Here is a 14,342-nt window from a genome sequence, read left to right as displayed (position 1 = left end):
GAGAGAAGCAACGACCAAAGCGACATCATTCTTCACGGCCTCCCCGTTGGTTAGAAACAGAGATGCTTATTGTAGCTAAATGCCTAGAAACTATATGGTGCACTAGTTCTTTTTTCGCTTCTCTTTTGGGACATATGGTGCACCGTTGCTATGAAAACATTTGCACGAATTCTCAGGGTTCGGGAACTAAACAAGCAAACAGGCGTGACAAACCCATTTCCAATGACACGACTTTTGAACAATCCATGGTCAGATTCCTTTTAGACAAGTATTAAATGATCTTTCTCATCGTTCTTCAAAAGATCAATCTAGCCGGAATTCAACTAGCCCAAAATAAGCATATCATGATGCTAAAATAATTAGGTAAAAAGCGACTACATCTGTCTATTAAACAAACAAACAAAAAAGCATCCCGAGAATAAGTTACCACAATGAAGATGGAAACAAAAAGGGAATCCAGAATACTGTGGAGAATCAAGACATCATCGGAAGAAGCACAATACAAATATATCATACCCCTAACTCATTTCCTACCGTAAACTCTCACAGCCTGCCTATTCCTCTTCCTGGCACCAGATTTGGCAACTTTGAGGCTCCTGTACACAACACTCAACCTGGCAAGGGCGGCTCTCTTTAGATCTGGCCTGTAGTAGTTATCTGCAACCTGTAATTAGTGAATATCGCACGATTTTAGAATATAAACTGGCATTAATTGTTACAGCATGGATAATTAAGAACCAAAGACCATTCTGAATGGAAGGTCCAAGGACAAACGATGCATATACACGATTAACGAACAATGTTATAAGGAAGAAGGTAATCAATCGAGATTAATGTGCCAATACATACAATATGAGATACAAAGCAGTGAAAAACTGTTTGATCACTTGAAGCTCAGAAGCCAAGCGTAACAAGTACATTTCATAGAGAAAACCATATTATATGCTTTCTCCTTACATGTTAGAGGCTCATCACTGCAGAGAGTTGAAATTTGGGGGGAAAACTGGATAAAGATTTTGAGAGCACGTAAGTTTCTAGTATGTCTTATGCACAAATCTCTGAAGAGACATGGTACTCAAATATGTAAAGTACTCAATCAAATTTTGCCAAGGGCATGTGCACCCATTGCCAATAAAAAAAATTATGTAAAGAAAAACTGTTTGAACACTGGAAGCTCAGAAGCCAAGCGTAACAAGCACATTGCATCGAGAAAACCATATTATACGATTTCTTCTTACATGTTAGTGGCTCATCACCGCAGAGAGTTGAAATTTGGGGGCAAAAACCAGATAAAGATTTTGAGTGGAGGTAAGTTTCAAGTATATCCTATATACAAGTCTATGAAGAGATCAAGTAAAGTACTCAAATATGTAAAGGAAAAAACTAAATGAACACTGGAAGCTCAGAAGCCAAGCGTAACAAGCACACTTCATCAAGAAAACCATATTATACAGTTTCTTCTTACATGTTAGTGGCTCATCACCGCAGAGAGTTGAAATTTGGGGGCAAAAACCAGATAAAGATTTTGAGTGGAGGTAAGTTTCAAGTATATCTTATATACAAGTCTATGAAGAGATCAAGTAACGTACTCAAATATGTAAAGGAAAAAACTAAATGAACACTGGAAGCTCAGAAGCCAAGCGTAACAAGCACACTTCATCGAGAAAACCATATTATACGGTTTCTTCTTACATGTTAGTGGCTAATCACCGCAGAGAGTTGAAATTTGGGGGCAAAAACCAGATAAAGATTTTGAGTGGAGGTAAGTTTCAAGTACATCTTATATACAAGTCTATGAAGAGATCAAGTACTCAAATATGTAAAGGAAAAAACTAAATGAACACTGGAAGCTCAGAAGCCAAGCGTAACAAGCACATTTCATCGAGAAAACCATATTATACGGTTTCTTCTTACATGTTAGTGGCTCATCACCGCAGAGTTTTGAGATTTGTGGCCAAAAAGAGGATTACAATTCAATGAAGAGATAAAGTGCTCAAATATGTAGAGGACACCCCCCCCCCCCCAAAAAAAAAAAAAAAAATTCTAAAAGGAGCCAGCTTATGACATTACCTGGTTTGCCACAGCATTTGCCATCCTGCGGTACTCCTTTTTCATCACAGACTTGTGAAGCAAAGCAGCAGGCTTGTTCTGCTTCTTGGTCTTGGTTGTAGCAAGCAGCACCGATCGGTCTTTGCCTTCAGGTTGAATAGTAACTGTTTTCTTGTTTGCCAGACCTGATACATCCCAATACACAAGCACATTTCAGAACACTTTTTTTTTACAAGTCCCTTTCATAACACACATAAAAGACCCTAAATTAATCCTACCAACAAAATGTATTGTTCAAGTCCTGCTCTCTCTTCTTTTTCATAAGAAATAGTTCAAGCCACGATAAAAAACATTAGAAAATAAAAAGTAAATCAGAACCTTGAGACATTTTAACAAGTGCTAAACTCCGTCAAGAATTTTAATACAGAGCAACAAAAATTTAAATAAAGAGAAAATGCTGCGATTTCTCTCTGCATTTTTCTAGCACGTCTTTAAAATAAGACACTTTAAGAGAGGAAATGCAAAAAATGCATCTTCAATTCTCTCCAAAGACCAAAAAGTGTGTCTTTTTGGACTCCAGGAACAAAAATATTCCCAGATAACAGGTATCAGACAGGTCCAAGGTTTAGCAAAATAATCTTCTTTCTATATAGTAGACAGCTTGGAAGATAAAACTCAATTTCCTTAATGTCCCACAACCCTTCCCTGCCATCAAACGGAAACTGGTACATTAAACTTGAACTAGTGAGCCAAACCTAAAAAGAGATCTGAGGACTCCTGCTGCAACTCCCACTTCCACAAACCCTAAATCATTCTGAAATATGAAACTTTTTAAACATTTTCTAACTAGTAAAAAAAGTTTCAAACTTTTAACAGCTCCTTTCCTTCCAAATAGTCGGACAAAACACAAACATAAAATTCAGAATTCAGAATCTTTTCCAACAAATTAATTTCTTTAAATAGTAATAAAAAACTTTAAAAAGAATTCCAGCCCCAACAAAAAGGGGGGAAATGTAATCACAATTATTTTCTCAAAAACCAAACCAAACCAAAACAAATTTCCGATTCCTTTTTCATGACCTAATTGCTACAGACAAAATACAAAACCTTATTTGTTCTTCCGTCCGGGAAAATCATCTATAAAGTAAGCAAAAAACCAGAATAAGTTTTCCTTTCCCTTTCCTTCTCACAGACCAAAACGAGGGAAAAAAATGCAGAGTTTGCCATCATTTTCTCTGAAATAAAAGAGACAGCAAGACAATCACGATGACTCCACTCATGAAAGACAACGAAAATGAATCTAACACTACCAAAATATAAAAATTCAAGATTAAAAAAAAAATTAAAATCAATACAATCAGAATCCATCTTATTTTTTACTAAACAGAAAGCTTGCGAATAATCTAACCAGAGTGCTTGTAGGAGTTGAGGTTGTAGAGATTGTTGCTCTCCTTGCTGAACTGCACGCTCGCCGTTCCTCTCCCGAACTCCTTCACCAGGAACGAGTTGTTCTTCTTTACCATCTCCCATATCAACGGCCCCGGTACTGTCGCCATCTCCTTCCCTACACCTCGCTACACCAAATCCAATCATTAGATAAACCATGGTAACCAGAAACCCATCACACATGTATATACATACAATAGAGAGACGGATAGAGAGAGCACCTGTCTGGTCCTGTTTATGAATCTATAGTGCGGAGATTTGGAGAGTGAGACAGAGGGAAAGGAGTCGAAGGACTGAAGTTATTTATATCGGAACCCTAATATTCAGCACTATTTTGTTGGACTGGGTGGGTATCGTCATTTCACAATATTTACGTCCATGTCCTCGGAACGTTTCTATAGGCCGGCCCCTAACCCTATACCCTAGTTTGGGAAGGAAATTTCGTTTTGATTATACGACAGTTCGTATAAGCTGAAAGGGATCAACGAATACGATGGCAATGTTTTTGTCGTTGAGTCAAGTAAATCCAAGATTGGTTGAATTTTACTAGGTTTTCTTTTAAATAATATTCTTATTTTCTTGTTATAAAATATATATATATATATATTCTTATTTTCATATGTTACACGTCTTAAATGAAAAGTCATCTAAGTAGCAAACACATAACAGATTGAAACCACTTAATTCTTAAAAGTTAGTCATATTAACAAGTGCAATACTGTGTAACAGAAACTTCCAAGGGTGAGATCGAAAAACTCTACCTTGGACAGGTTCTTTGACATTACAAAAAATAAAAATAAAAAAAGTGTAACAAAATTTAGAATAAAATGTTTATCCATTTTTCAAAAGGACGATGCTACTGTGCTGCCCAGTAGGTCCTTTGTAAATTTTTTTTTCTTTTTTCATTTCACATTTTTTTAATATATTTAAACATTTTAAAAAATAAAAAAAAAAATACCAATACATTTAAAATCACTTCCTTAATCACTAAATAAAAAAAAATATTAATTTTTTTTTTTTTGTGACCAGCAGTCACTTCGATGGGGCAAATAGAAGGGGCATACAAGCATTTTCCTTTTCAAAAATATTATGCATCTCACTTTTTACTACTTTTTTCCTTTAAATTTTTACTTTAATTTTTATTTTTAAGAAAATAAAATATCCTTGATTCTATTAATAACTCTAACTTATGACCAACAAAAAGAAAAAAACAGCGTAGTTACTATTTACAAAGACTACACCTTAAATAAAATAAAACAAAACAAAACCAATGTGCCAAAAATCCAAACTGTATCCTTTATGACAAAAATAAAAAACACTCCGGCCTACACAAACTGAAGCAAATAGGAACACCTGATCTAAGTTAACATTGCCTGTGGCTGTGGTAACGTTGGCTATAGTCTTGCTTGGGTCCAAGTCTTGCCTGACTCAAAAGCAAATTTGTACTAAATGCATAGGGCCATGCTCATCACTAGTTCAAGAGAATGCAGCGTGTTCAATGAGGCCATCCAAGAGGACCAAGACTTGCAAAGGTACAGGGAGACAAAGAGCAACGGTTACATTAAAGAATTTTAATTGCATTAAATACAGAAGTACAAGAGGGGTGAAAAATTGAAATGCCTGGAACGAACTCCCAATTACATACATTAAAGATGCTGCAGTTCAGAAGAAATCATCATCACTTTTTTATTGAGACCAAATCAAACTGACAAGAGATGCCCAACACCAACTTCATTCTTGAGGTTCAAAACTGAAGACAAGATATCTGGATTCAAAGGAATGAAGCTGTAAATAAAAAGGCTCATTGCAGTAAATTTCAAAACATGTCTAAAAACCGAGTACACTGAATAAAGTTATTGCCTCCGAATCAACCTGAACCCAAAAAATAATTACCTAATATCAGGTCAACAATACCCAATACCAGATCTTTACATAATGTTACATTATGTACAGAGCCAAAAGCAGCTTCCATTAATTTTACTCCTACAGGTTCTACAAGGGACCGTCATGAAAGTGTACAAAGGATGCCTACCTTACCAGTAGAATATATGGTGCCGCAGACTGAGCATGGTTAAATAAAACAGCAACGTGGCTGCTGAACTGAAAGGAAAAAAATAAAAATACCTAAGACACCAAACCAAAGTCACAGGTAGAATCCAGCAACTGCAACTCCTCCACCAGAACCAAATTTATGGGATGCTCGATGTCAACACACGGTGTGTTGGCCTTGCCAATCCATTCACTGCTTCGTTTATTCTACTGAATACTACTTTTAGTGGGATACAGGCTACAACAGGACCTTTAGGCTTATCTACCACTGGTTTCTGCTCTTCTTCGGACTGCTTGTGACCAGTCAAGGAAGAAAGTTTCCGTATCTTTTTAGACAATAACCCAGATTTCTTTATTTTTGGTAATTTAACAGGTGAAAAACGGGGTTGCAATGCCAAGAGCTTGGCAGGAGCTCTTCCGGATACTGAATTTGCCCTGGCAGCATTACGCCTTTCACCAACTTTGAGATTACACTCCATGCTTCTCAACAGATAATCACAATGGCCATCATCCAAAACCTCGACTGTGAGAGGGTGACCAACAATAGCTTTACCATTCAACTTACTCATGAGGGAAACCAATGGCACATGCTGTGGCCGATAGCTTGCTTTCACTTCAATCTTAACATCATACAGTGAAGCATCAGTGGAAATATTTCTGACAGGAAAATCTGGTATCTGATATCTGGAGTGAACTGTAAAGCGGGACTGACGATACGGAAGTGACCTTTGGGGTGTCAAAGAGCCTTTGGGTGATAGATTCACTTCAGCTATTGGCACTCTTGTATGAGAATCCCTCTGAGACATTTGCTTGCCCCAGTCCCTGAAACCATTTACCGAGCCTTCGGCAACTGATTTGCACTTTGGTCGCAAGGTACAATTATATGATGTGAGGCATCCACCAACGCCAGTGCCATCAACTTTCTGATCTGAACCCTCCAAATCCTCTATACCTGCCAAATAAGCATTGGATTCATCATCCATGTCCACATATTTTCTGGAGCCCTGTTTTCTATTTTTACTTAAATGTCTTGAATTCCTCTTTCGTTTTAACTGCCACTTTGAAGTACCTTTCTCTATCCTCTGGCTAATATTAGTAATATGAACAGTAGCTGTACTGGTAGAACCAGATTCATTAAGTCCCTCATTTCTCAACAATGCAGCTTCAGCTTGACTACCTTGACAAGATTGCCTTCCCAAAGCGACAGACACGGGTATAGGCGAAAAACCTGGCACACAGATCATATATCAGCACAAGGAAACATTTATACTCTTCTTCACTAGTTCACAATCAGCTGAACAAATAAACAGAATGCTTCGTTACACTACTAGCTAGTTTGCATGAAAATAACTCCTAAGAAACTATATGGAACTTTTGACCATGAAAGTAGAACTTGAAACACTCAGCTGACTCATGGATGAATGGCATATGTCCTGTCACCTCTATTATATTCCAATGTAAGTTAACCGTAAGAGGCATAGGCAACATACAAATAACATATACAAGAACGTATACAAGAATACCTAATTACAAGTAGAAAATGAACGTCTTACAGTCGTAAATTAAAATCCAAAAAAGAAAAAGAAATTCAAATGTCTCCGGACAAATGCTTGACACACAACATCCACAGAGCCCAATCAGATATTTCAGGAGATTTTTTGCTTTTTTTTTTTTTTTTTCTCTAGGTAGGAGGTTGATAGCTACAAACAAAAATCCATCGTCTATCAAGGCCTATAAGTTCCATTTTTTTGGAGCTTCAAATTCACCTCTCTTCCAATGCCATCTAGATTGCCCTCCATCGTGTCACCATTAGGGCATCTAGATGGCATTGGAAAAAGTTAAGTCTTCATCTATTTAGCATTAATCCATCAATCTCTACCAAGAACATAATGCGTCACCTAGTACCTTCCTCCGCATATCGCATCCCCCCTCCCGGGGACCCATGGGGACCAGCGGGGTGGGCGCACAGCATCATACACATAAATCTTACAAGTGCATATGAACCCAAACACATGTACCCATACCGTTTCCTGCTCAAGGAATATGTATAAACACTTTTTTATGTGTATACATACATAAACCTTCTTTAGCCTAAAGAACAGGACTTAACAGATAAATTTTCCATTTTGGCTATCTGAGAAAATAATCCTGAGACCCAGGCTTAAGCCTGCTAATTGGGTGCCTAAGTATGTGAACAACCATTTTAATGTACTATTCCTATTCCTATCATCCTCTTTGGTGGATTTGTGGAATGGCTCATATTTTAAAGGGGTGGCTTTTGCTTTCCTTCCTTTTCCCCCTTTCTCTTGAATATACCCACATACTATGAGGATGCACTTAAGAATTTTTTTTTTCTTGCAATTTTTTTCTTTTCAGTTAACACCCATAACGTGAGAAATGAAAGGAGCATAATCTTAAACCAGAACAAATATGAAAACGGTAACAAATAACTTACACTGTTCTAAAGAATTTGGTTGTATATATGCAGCATACCTTTCTACCAGACCAAGTTGCAATCAACTAGAAATAATAAATATTTATCATCAATTTGAATGTCATCTGAGCAAGAATGAGAAAGATGAAAAAAAGATGCTATGCACATTTGATATTAATGAATTTTATCATTTTAACTCAAGAATACCTTCAGTGTGTTTTTCCTCCCCAACAAATGGCACATCAAATAACTTATCAGAAGAACCATTCTCAGCTAACCCAGCTGTGCTGGAAATTTCATTCTCCTTAGTCTTGTAAAGGATTTGGGAAGCATCACAGGCATGTTCAGAAGCATTTAAAGGGACTCCATTCTCACACGAAACTCCAGTGCTGTCAGAATTGTTGTTCACAATCACAGATTTCTTTGAGTCATTAGATTCCAGTCCTGAAACCCTGCTATCAGACATACCCTGAAGAGGTGAACCACTTGAACTGGGAAATTGATCACAAATAACTGGAACAGAAACCATGGCTGTACACTCCAAAACCTTTGTCAATGGTCGGCGACGGTTTTTCCTTTTCAAAAATTCATGAACATTTGCCACTTGAGATCTCTTCCTTTTGAGTGACGGCAAATAACCTTTGCCACCATTAACAGGACTCCCATTAGATATCCAATTCCCGGCACTTGAATCACAGAGTGAAGCACTATCTTGTTGAACTAGATCGAGCATCCCTCCAGCTTTTCTTTTTGACATGACACCCATGCCCAGGTCCTCAAGTCCTCTCATACGCTTAACTCCTTCTGTTCCATCATCCTCCGAATCATTTGGGGTCCTTCTTCTTCTTCCCAGGACAGATTGCACCTTAGCAGGATTATTATGATTTGGCTCTTCAAAAGATAAACCAGATTGAGATAACTCTGGTGCTGAATTTGAATTGTCTTCAGAATCACTAGCATCGTCACCCCGATCCACGTTTTCTTCAACAGAACGAGACATGCTAGGTGACTCTCTGGCTGAACTACCAAGGTCACCACCTGAATTATCCCGTTGAAAGAAATCCAAGCGATCTGTGCCAAGGCGAGTACTCTCAATCTCAAGAGCATGGATAATGGCATCTTCCCTCCGAGCGTATTTAACAGCTTTTTTATTGGAATTAGCTGCAGATACCTTTGCCTTTTCAATGCATTCATCATATTCCCCACAACGAAATGCCTTAACCCTCTTAGATTTTTCAAGATTATACCAATCCCTGTACCAACAAACAAAGAGGGATTCTGTCAACAAATCCATACATGTTAAAAATAAAAGAGAGCTGAACACCACTATACATCATTACAAAAGCAGGAGGGGGGAGAAATCAATCGTCAAATTGATATTACAAATTATCTTAACTACTCCAACAAATACGTGTCACTAAAGAGATAAATTTGGTGCATGCATAAACAACTCAAAAGTCACATCTAACGGATAAAGAATGCCATCACAACCATATCAAGGCAAATGAAGCATGGAAAATGTGGAATTTTGAGGTCTCAAAAGATCAATAGCGGTAAGTTGAGGAGACTTTATGGATCAAAGCTTAGGAAATTGTTTTTCAATACTTTACTCCATTGGTCGGTTGTAATTGATTTCAATGGAATGAGTTTCCATGAATTTCTTGTATCGCTAAACTAGCACGCTAAGGTGATGCTCTTGTATATCTCCTGTATACCTGGGCTTTTGCCTATTGATCAATAAAATTTTGTTTAACAAAAAAAAAGTTATTTATCAGTACGAGAAAGAGTCAAAAAGAAGCTGAGAGAAAGAAGATCAAGTTTGGCCATCATAACAAGGTAATTAATATTTATAAAATAAATAAATATTAAAAAAAAAGAAAAAAAAAAAGAAAAAGAAAACAACAACAACAACAACAACAAGGTAATGAATAAAACATATCACAACTGATTGTTTTCGCTCTCCTAAAATTTGCATATTCTTTCAAATAGATATGGTTTTTGCACCATAACAGCAATGGCATAACTTTGGAAGGAGGGATGTCTCCTAACAAAGAGGGTCATCATGGTGGCAATAGCATGTATCTTATTTCATAAGCAAGTTTTCCTCTCTGTTTTTTCTTTTCTTTGGTTGGGCCCACTTCATTAAAAATAATTTCAATTTTACATAACTCCCCTTCACTTGCAATCAAATTGTAAAATAGTTGTAAAGAGATGTAAGTTTATCATTTTCTTTTTCTATTTACCCAAAAGGTAAGAAAAAACCCTTCCGCGAATGATCAAAACATGGGAAACGAGAGAAAATAAGAAATCCAGAGAGACTGCATCCTGCTTCATAAACATTTTTTGTGTATGAATGCAATGCCGGTTACAATGCGTTCTTTTAATGCATAACAGAGATAAACTTCATATCAAAGAAAAGACTAACTAATGCCATTAACATTGACATCACACGCTTGTAAAGCAAATTAGTATCGCTGGCCATAGCCTATTTCGAACAACTTTACTAACAATCATGTAAAGCATTACCAACAAAATAATGGCAAAAACCAGCACCTCAACAAAAGCATTACCAAAAGCTCATATCTGAAACAACGCAAACCAGATACATACTAAGAAAAACGTAAAAAAATCAGAGACCCGGCCAAGATAGGCAAGGAGGGAGAGCAAGTGTAAAACAAGAAAGAGCACTCACACACTTGCGTCCTCGCGGCCCAGAAGCTTAACGGGAGTCCCCGATCTCGGCGAAACCAAGGAACCCTCGGACAACTCGTCAAGGCCCATTATGCGGCCCGGCCACCACGACCCGTTTCGGCGACGGACCCAAACCAATCCGCCCACCGACGCATCGATACCGTTGGATTTAGCCTCACCAGAACTACTCCCCATCTCAGGAGCAACAACAAATAACAGCTCAAACAAGAAACCCAGTAAAAAGAAAAAAAGAAAAATACTATGATCTCAAGCAATCAATCTTGACCGTCTATTCTTTAGTCCCAAAATTGATCCAAAGCCTCGGTTTCATGACCATATGACTGAGCTTCTCAAACCTAACAACCAGAAGCAACAAAACCCAAAAAAATAAATATACAAAAAATCACAATATTACATGCAACACGAAACCCGGAAAATAAACCCAAAAATAATCCAACCATAAACTACAAATATGCACAAGGGAAAAAGAAAAATAAAAACTCACAGAGAAGATGGAGATAAGGAACTTTGATTTGAGGATTTATGAAGAAAGGAGATCTGGCTGGAGAGGAAGAACTAAATATGCGTACGGTAATATCTTTAGAAAGAGAGGATCTGAATTTAAATTCTTTTTCTCTATTTTTCCATCAAGTTTTTTTTTTTTAAACGATTTCTCGGCTATTTCTGCGATTCTCTCCGATCTTCTGTAGTTGAGTTTTGTTTTTGATATTTTTTCAAGACCTGGCCTGCGGCTCTCAGAGCGTGCGGATATAGAGAGACGAGAGAGAGCGAGAGTGACTGAACAGAGTTTTGTGGGGAGAGAGAGACAGCAAGCTTGGGTGCTTGGATCGAACGTACCCTTTTGGTATCTTGAGAGTTGAGAGAGAGAGAGAGAGAGAGAGAGCGGGAGTGCCATAGAAAATGAGTGTAAATAATTTTTATCTCATTTTATTTTATTATTTATTAATCATCATTATGTGGTATTTAGGCAGTAAAGTCATATCAGATATTTTATAATTATTAATATAAAATAATAAATAATAGTAAAAATATTCTCAAAACACTCCATTACCTAAATTAACCTTTAAATATAAATATTTTTTGATATTAATTATTATAATTTTTTCAAACTAATTATTACAATTTTTTTATATTTTTAAATAAAAAATAATTCAACTTTTTTAAATTTTAAAATAAAAATATTATTAAATAATTATATTATAAAAATATTTTAAATTTATAATATTTTTATTTAATTTTTTATCTATTTTTATCAAAATTTAATAAATACTTAATTTAAATTATCTCATTATTATTTATAAACAATCTTATTATTATTTTCAAAATTGATCTCATTTATCTAACATCCAAAAGGTAAAAGAGGGCGTCATATACAGTTTTATATGTACGGTTTGGAAAACAAAAACCAAAGTTTAGAAAAATGTAGAAGAACTGACAACAATTTACAACTCTCGTTTTATTTTGATTTGATTTATTTGGCTCTCAAGCTTATTAATAAATCACGTCATTTATTCCACTTAAATTGTATAATTTAAATTTTAAAATTTTTAAAATTAAATTATACTATTATATAAATACTTTATTAAATGTGTTATTCATGCCAATTTATAAATATTGATGTTCTTTTAATTTATAAATATATATCTTTTTTTTTTTAAATACACTAGACTTGCCTATCTTATCCAATATTACTCGTATTTTTTACGTCTATAATTTCTTAAGAAATGATAGTTACAGTCATAAGTATGTAAATGTTGTACAATTACTTTAAAAAAATTAAAAAAATACTAAACTCAAGTAAAAAAAAAATTAATAATTTTTTAATAATAAATCATACTTTTTTAAAAAAAAATTATATGTCGCTTATACAGTCCATAACTATATATAACATTATTTTAATCTATTTATAATATACACGCACCACATTGTTTATTACCTAACATGTCCTTTTATCTTTATATTCCTAATATTATTACCTTTTACAACACGTGTGCCACTTAAAATTTTAAATTCTCGATTTATTCTTCTCATTTATTAAGGAAATATACATAATTCTTCCAATTACCATCCAATTTACAATCACCTCTTTAATATATCATAGACACATCACGCATGACCGTCCTAATCTCACTAAACGATAAGCTTTCCCCTGCATTTAAAAGATTATCACAAATGAGTTACGTTAGATAAAATTACTTTTACGTAATTTTTATACATTTCATTAATATGATTAGTCAAAACAGTTATTTTATATTAAAAAATTGACGCATCAATTATATTAATTAAATGGATAAATAATACACAATAATGACTACACATAAATTTTTTAATTACAAATATCACTGACCAATGACATCATTTGAACACTGAAGTCATGGAAAACTGAGGTTGATAAGGAGTATTGAAACACCAAATGGATGCCTCCGACGATTCATTGAAAGTATTCTCATATTTTCTATTATTTGTCACAGTGAGAGAGTAGTGTTAGTTAAAAACTTTTACACCATACATAATTTATGCAATATAGTTTTAAGTGTAAGATTTAAATTTTAAAATTTATCTTAAAAGACAAATGAATTATGCTACTCATCATTCCTATACACCACACACCATACATTTTTATTATTTTTAATTATTTTTTGTTTTATTATTCTTAAACTTATTAAATTCTCATACTCATCATCCATATATCACACATTTAGTAAGAGAAATAAATAATAAATAAGTGTATTGTGCAGTGTGTGAGGATAATTAATAGACTTTTCATATAGTATGTTTAGAAATAATCTCATCTCAAAATTTTCAATTTCATCTCATTCCCAAACATAATTTAAATACAACTTTTTCAAATTAATTATTACAACTTTTTTGAAACCAATCATTTAAGTTATTACCAACTTTCAAACAAAAGATAAAAAATAATTCAAATTTTTTAAATTTAAAAATAAAAATTATATTATAACAATATTTTAACTTTATAATATTTGTTATTCAACTTTTCTCTTTCCTTTTTCAAAACTAAAAAAATACTCAACTCAAACTATCTCACTACTATTTATAAATTATTTTACTACTATTCATAAAATTCTCATCCCATCTCTCTCCCAAACAAGTCCTTAGATTCACAAAGATATTAATAAAAGTAAAACTCATGATGTGGTTAAATGTTATATCTACATGTTAAAAAAAAATGTTATATCTACTTTACTAAAAACCTACATATAAAATATACGATCTAATCTTCTATACAGTTTACAAATAAATTATATAAAAATAAAAAATAATAATAATTTTATAAAAAAATTATAAAATAAAGCTCTTAAATTAATGTGATTAAATGCTAAACATATATATATTGCATTAAATGCTAAATATTAGATCTACTTTAAAAAAATATATTATAATATGACATGTTACAATGTGAATGTCCGCATGAACCAAACATTTATTAATGAATATATTTATGTAGATGCAAAAGCGTTTTGGTATGGGACGGACGGGAGGTATATATTAATTAATTATCTACACTTGTCTCACATGCATCCTAAGGGCCCCCATCGTTCCGTTTCCCACGTACCGTTACGAGGATACGTGGTGTAGGGATGTAAAAACAAGATCTGAAATGGACGGCTCTAGTTATATTTCTAGTTGC

The 14,342-nt window shown here is 34.4% G+C and overlaps 2 protein-coding genes and 5 non-coding genes across 10 annotated transcripts; all 7 read right to left on the bottom strand.

Moving 5' to 3' along the window:
- Positions 1 to 324: 324 nt before the first annotated feature.
- Positions 325 to 3,874, bottom strand: LOC122300977 (60S ribosomal protein L28-2-like). Of its 2 annotated transcripts, none has more exons than XM_043112019.1 (4): positions 3,717 to 3,874; positions 3,458 to 3,623; positions 2,071 to 2,234; positions 325 to 664 (listed from the first exon to the last, which is right to left on the bottom strand). In XM_043112019.1, the coding sequence occupies exons 2-4, from the start codon at positions 3,603 to 3,605 to the stop codon at positions 524 to 526; spliced, it is 453 nt and encodes a 150-aa protein (XP_042967953.1). In that variant the 5' UTR covers positions 3,606 to 3,623; positions 3,717 to 3,874; the 3' UTR covers positions 325 to 523. The 2 variants fall into 2 exon arrangements, with proteins under 2 accessions (XP_042967953.1, XP_042967954.1); XM_043112020.1 differs by having other exon boundaries at positions 3,458 to 3,613; positions 3,717 to 3,849.
- LOC122302060 lies at positions 890 to 981 on the bottom strand. Its single transcript, XR_006240309.1, has one exon. It is a non-coding gene; the product is annotated as a small nucleolar RNA R24 (small nucleolar RNA).
- On the bottom strand, positions 1,171 to 1,262 carry LOC122302063. Its single transcript, XR_006240310.1, has one exon. It is a non-coding gene; the product is annotated as a small nucleolar RNA R24 (small nucleolar RNA).
- On the bottom strand, positions 1,398 to 1,489 carry LOC122302064. Its single transcript, XR_006240311.1, has one exon. It is a non-coding gene; the product is annotated as a small nucleolar RNA R24 (small nucleolar RNA).
- Positions 1,625 to 1,716, bottom strand: LOC122302065. The gene has a single exon (XR_006240312.1). It is a non-coding gene; the product is annotated as a small nucleolar RNA R24 (small nucleolar RNA).
- Positions 1,847 to 1,938, bottom strand: LOC122302059. The gene has a single exon (XR_006240308.1). It is a non-coding gene; the product is annotated as a small nucleolar RNA R24 (small nucleolar RNA).
- Positions 3,875 to 4,666: 792 nt separating the features above from the next.
- LOC122300976 (uncharacterized protein At1g51745) lies at positions 4,667 to 11,571 on the bottom strand. Of its 3 annotated transcripts, XR_006240104.1 has the most exons (6): positions 11,175 to 11,571; positions 10,671 to 11,025; positions 8,186 to 9,231; positions 5,620 to 6,772; positions 5,141 to 5,260; positions 4,667 to 5,018 (listed from the first exon to the last, which is right to left on the bottom strand). XR_006240104.1 is itself a non-coding variant. In XM_043112018.1 (4 exons), exons 2-4 carry the CDS (start codon positions 10,862 to 10,864, stop codon positions 5,685 to 5,687), a joined length of 2,328 nt encoding a protein of 775 aa, XP_042967952.1. In that variant the 5' UTR covers positions 10,865 to 11,025; positions 11,175 to 11,571; the 3' UTR covers positions 5,276 to 5,684. The 3 variants fall into 3 exon arrangements, 1 of the variants encoding a protein (XP_042967952.1); XR_006240103.1 differs by having other exon boundaries at positions 4,667 to 5,260; XM_043112018.1 differs by lacking the exons at positions 4,667 to 5,018; positions 5,141 to 5,260 and having other exon boundaries at positions 5,276 to 6,772.
- Positions 11,572 to 14,342: the final 2,771 nt, after the last annotated feature.

This window comes from Carya illinoinensis, chromosome 2, assembly GCF_018687715.1.
Source record: "Carya illinoinensis cultivar Pawnee chromosome 2, C.illinoinensisPawnee_v1, whole genome shotgun sequence".
Classification (NCBI taxonomy): Eukaryota; Viridiplantae; Streptophyta; class Magnoliopsida; order Fagales; family Juglandaceae; genus Carya; species Carya illinoinensis.
The sequence above is the reverse complement of the archived record's forward strand: the minus strand, read 5'-3'. Positions and strand labels throughout refer to the sequence as shown.

Coding starts and splice junctions, on each gene's coding strand:
- LOC122300977 (XM_043112019.1), bottom strand. CDS start 3,605: ATGGCGACAGTACCGGGGCCGTTGATATGGGAGATGGTAAAGAAGAAC. Junction 2,235..3,457: donor CAACTCCTACAAGCACTCTG/GTTAGATTATTC, acceptor GGGATGTATCAG/GTCTGGCAAACAAGAAAACA. Junction 665..2,070: donor CAAATGCTGTGGCAAACCAG/GTAATGTCATAA, acceptor CACTAATTACAG/GTTGCAGATAACTACTACAG.
- LOC122300976 (XM_043112018.1), bottom strand. CDS start 10,864: ATGGGGAGTAGTTCTGGTGAGGCTAAATCCAACGGTATCGATGCGTCG. Junction 9,232..10,670: donor GGCCGCGAGGACGCAAGTGT/GTGAGTGCTCTT, acceptor TTGTTGGTACAG/GGATTGGTATAATCTTGAAA. Junction 6,773..8,185: donor GGAGGAAAAACACACTGAAG/GTATTCTTGAGT, acceptor TCTGTGTGCCAG/GTTTTTCGCCTATACCCGTG.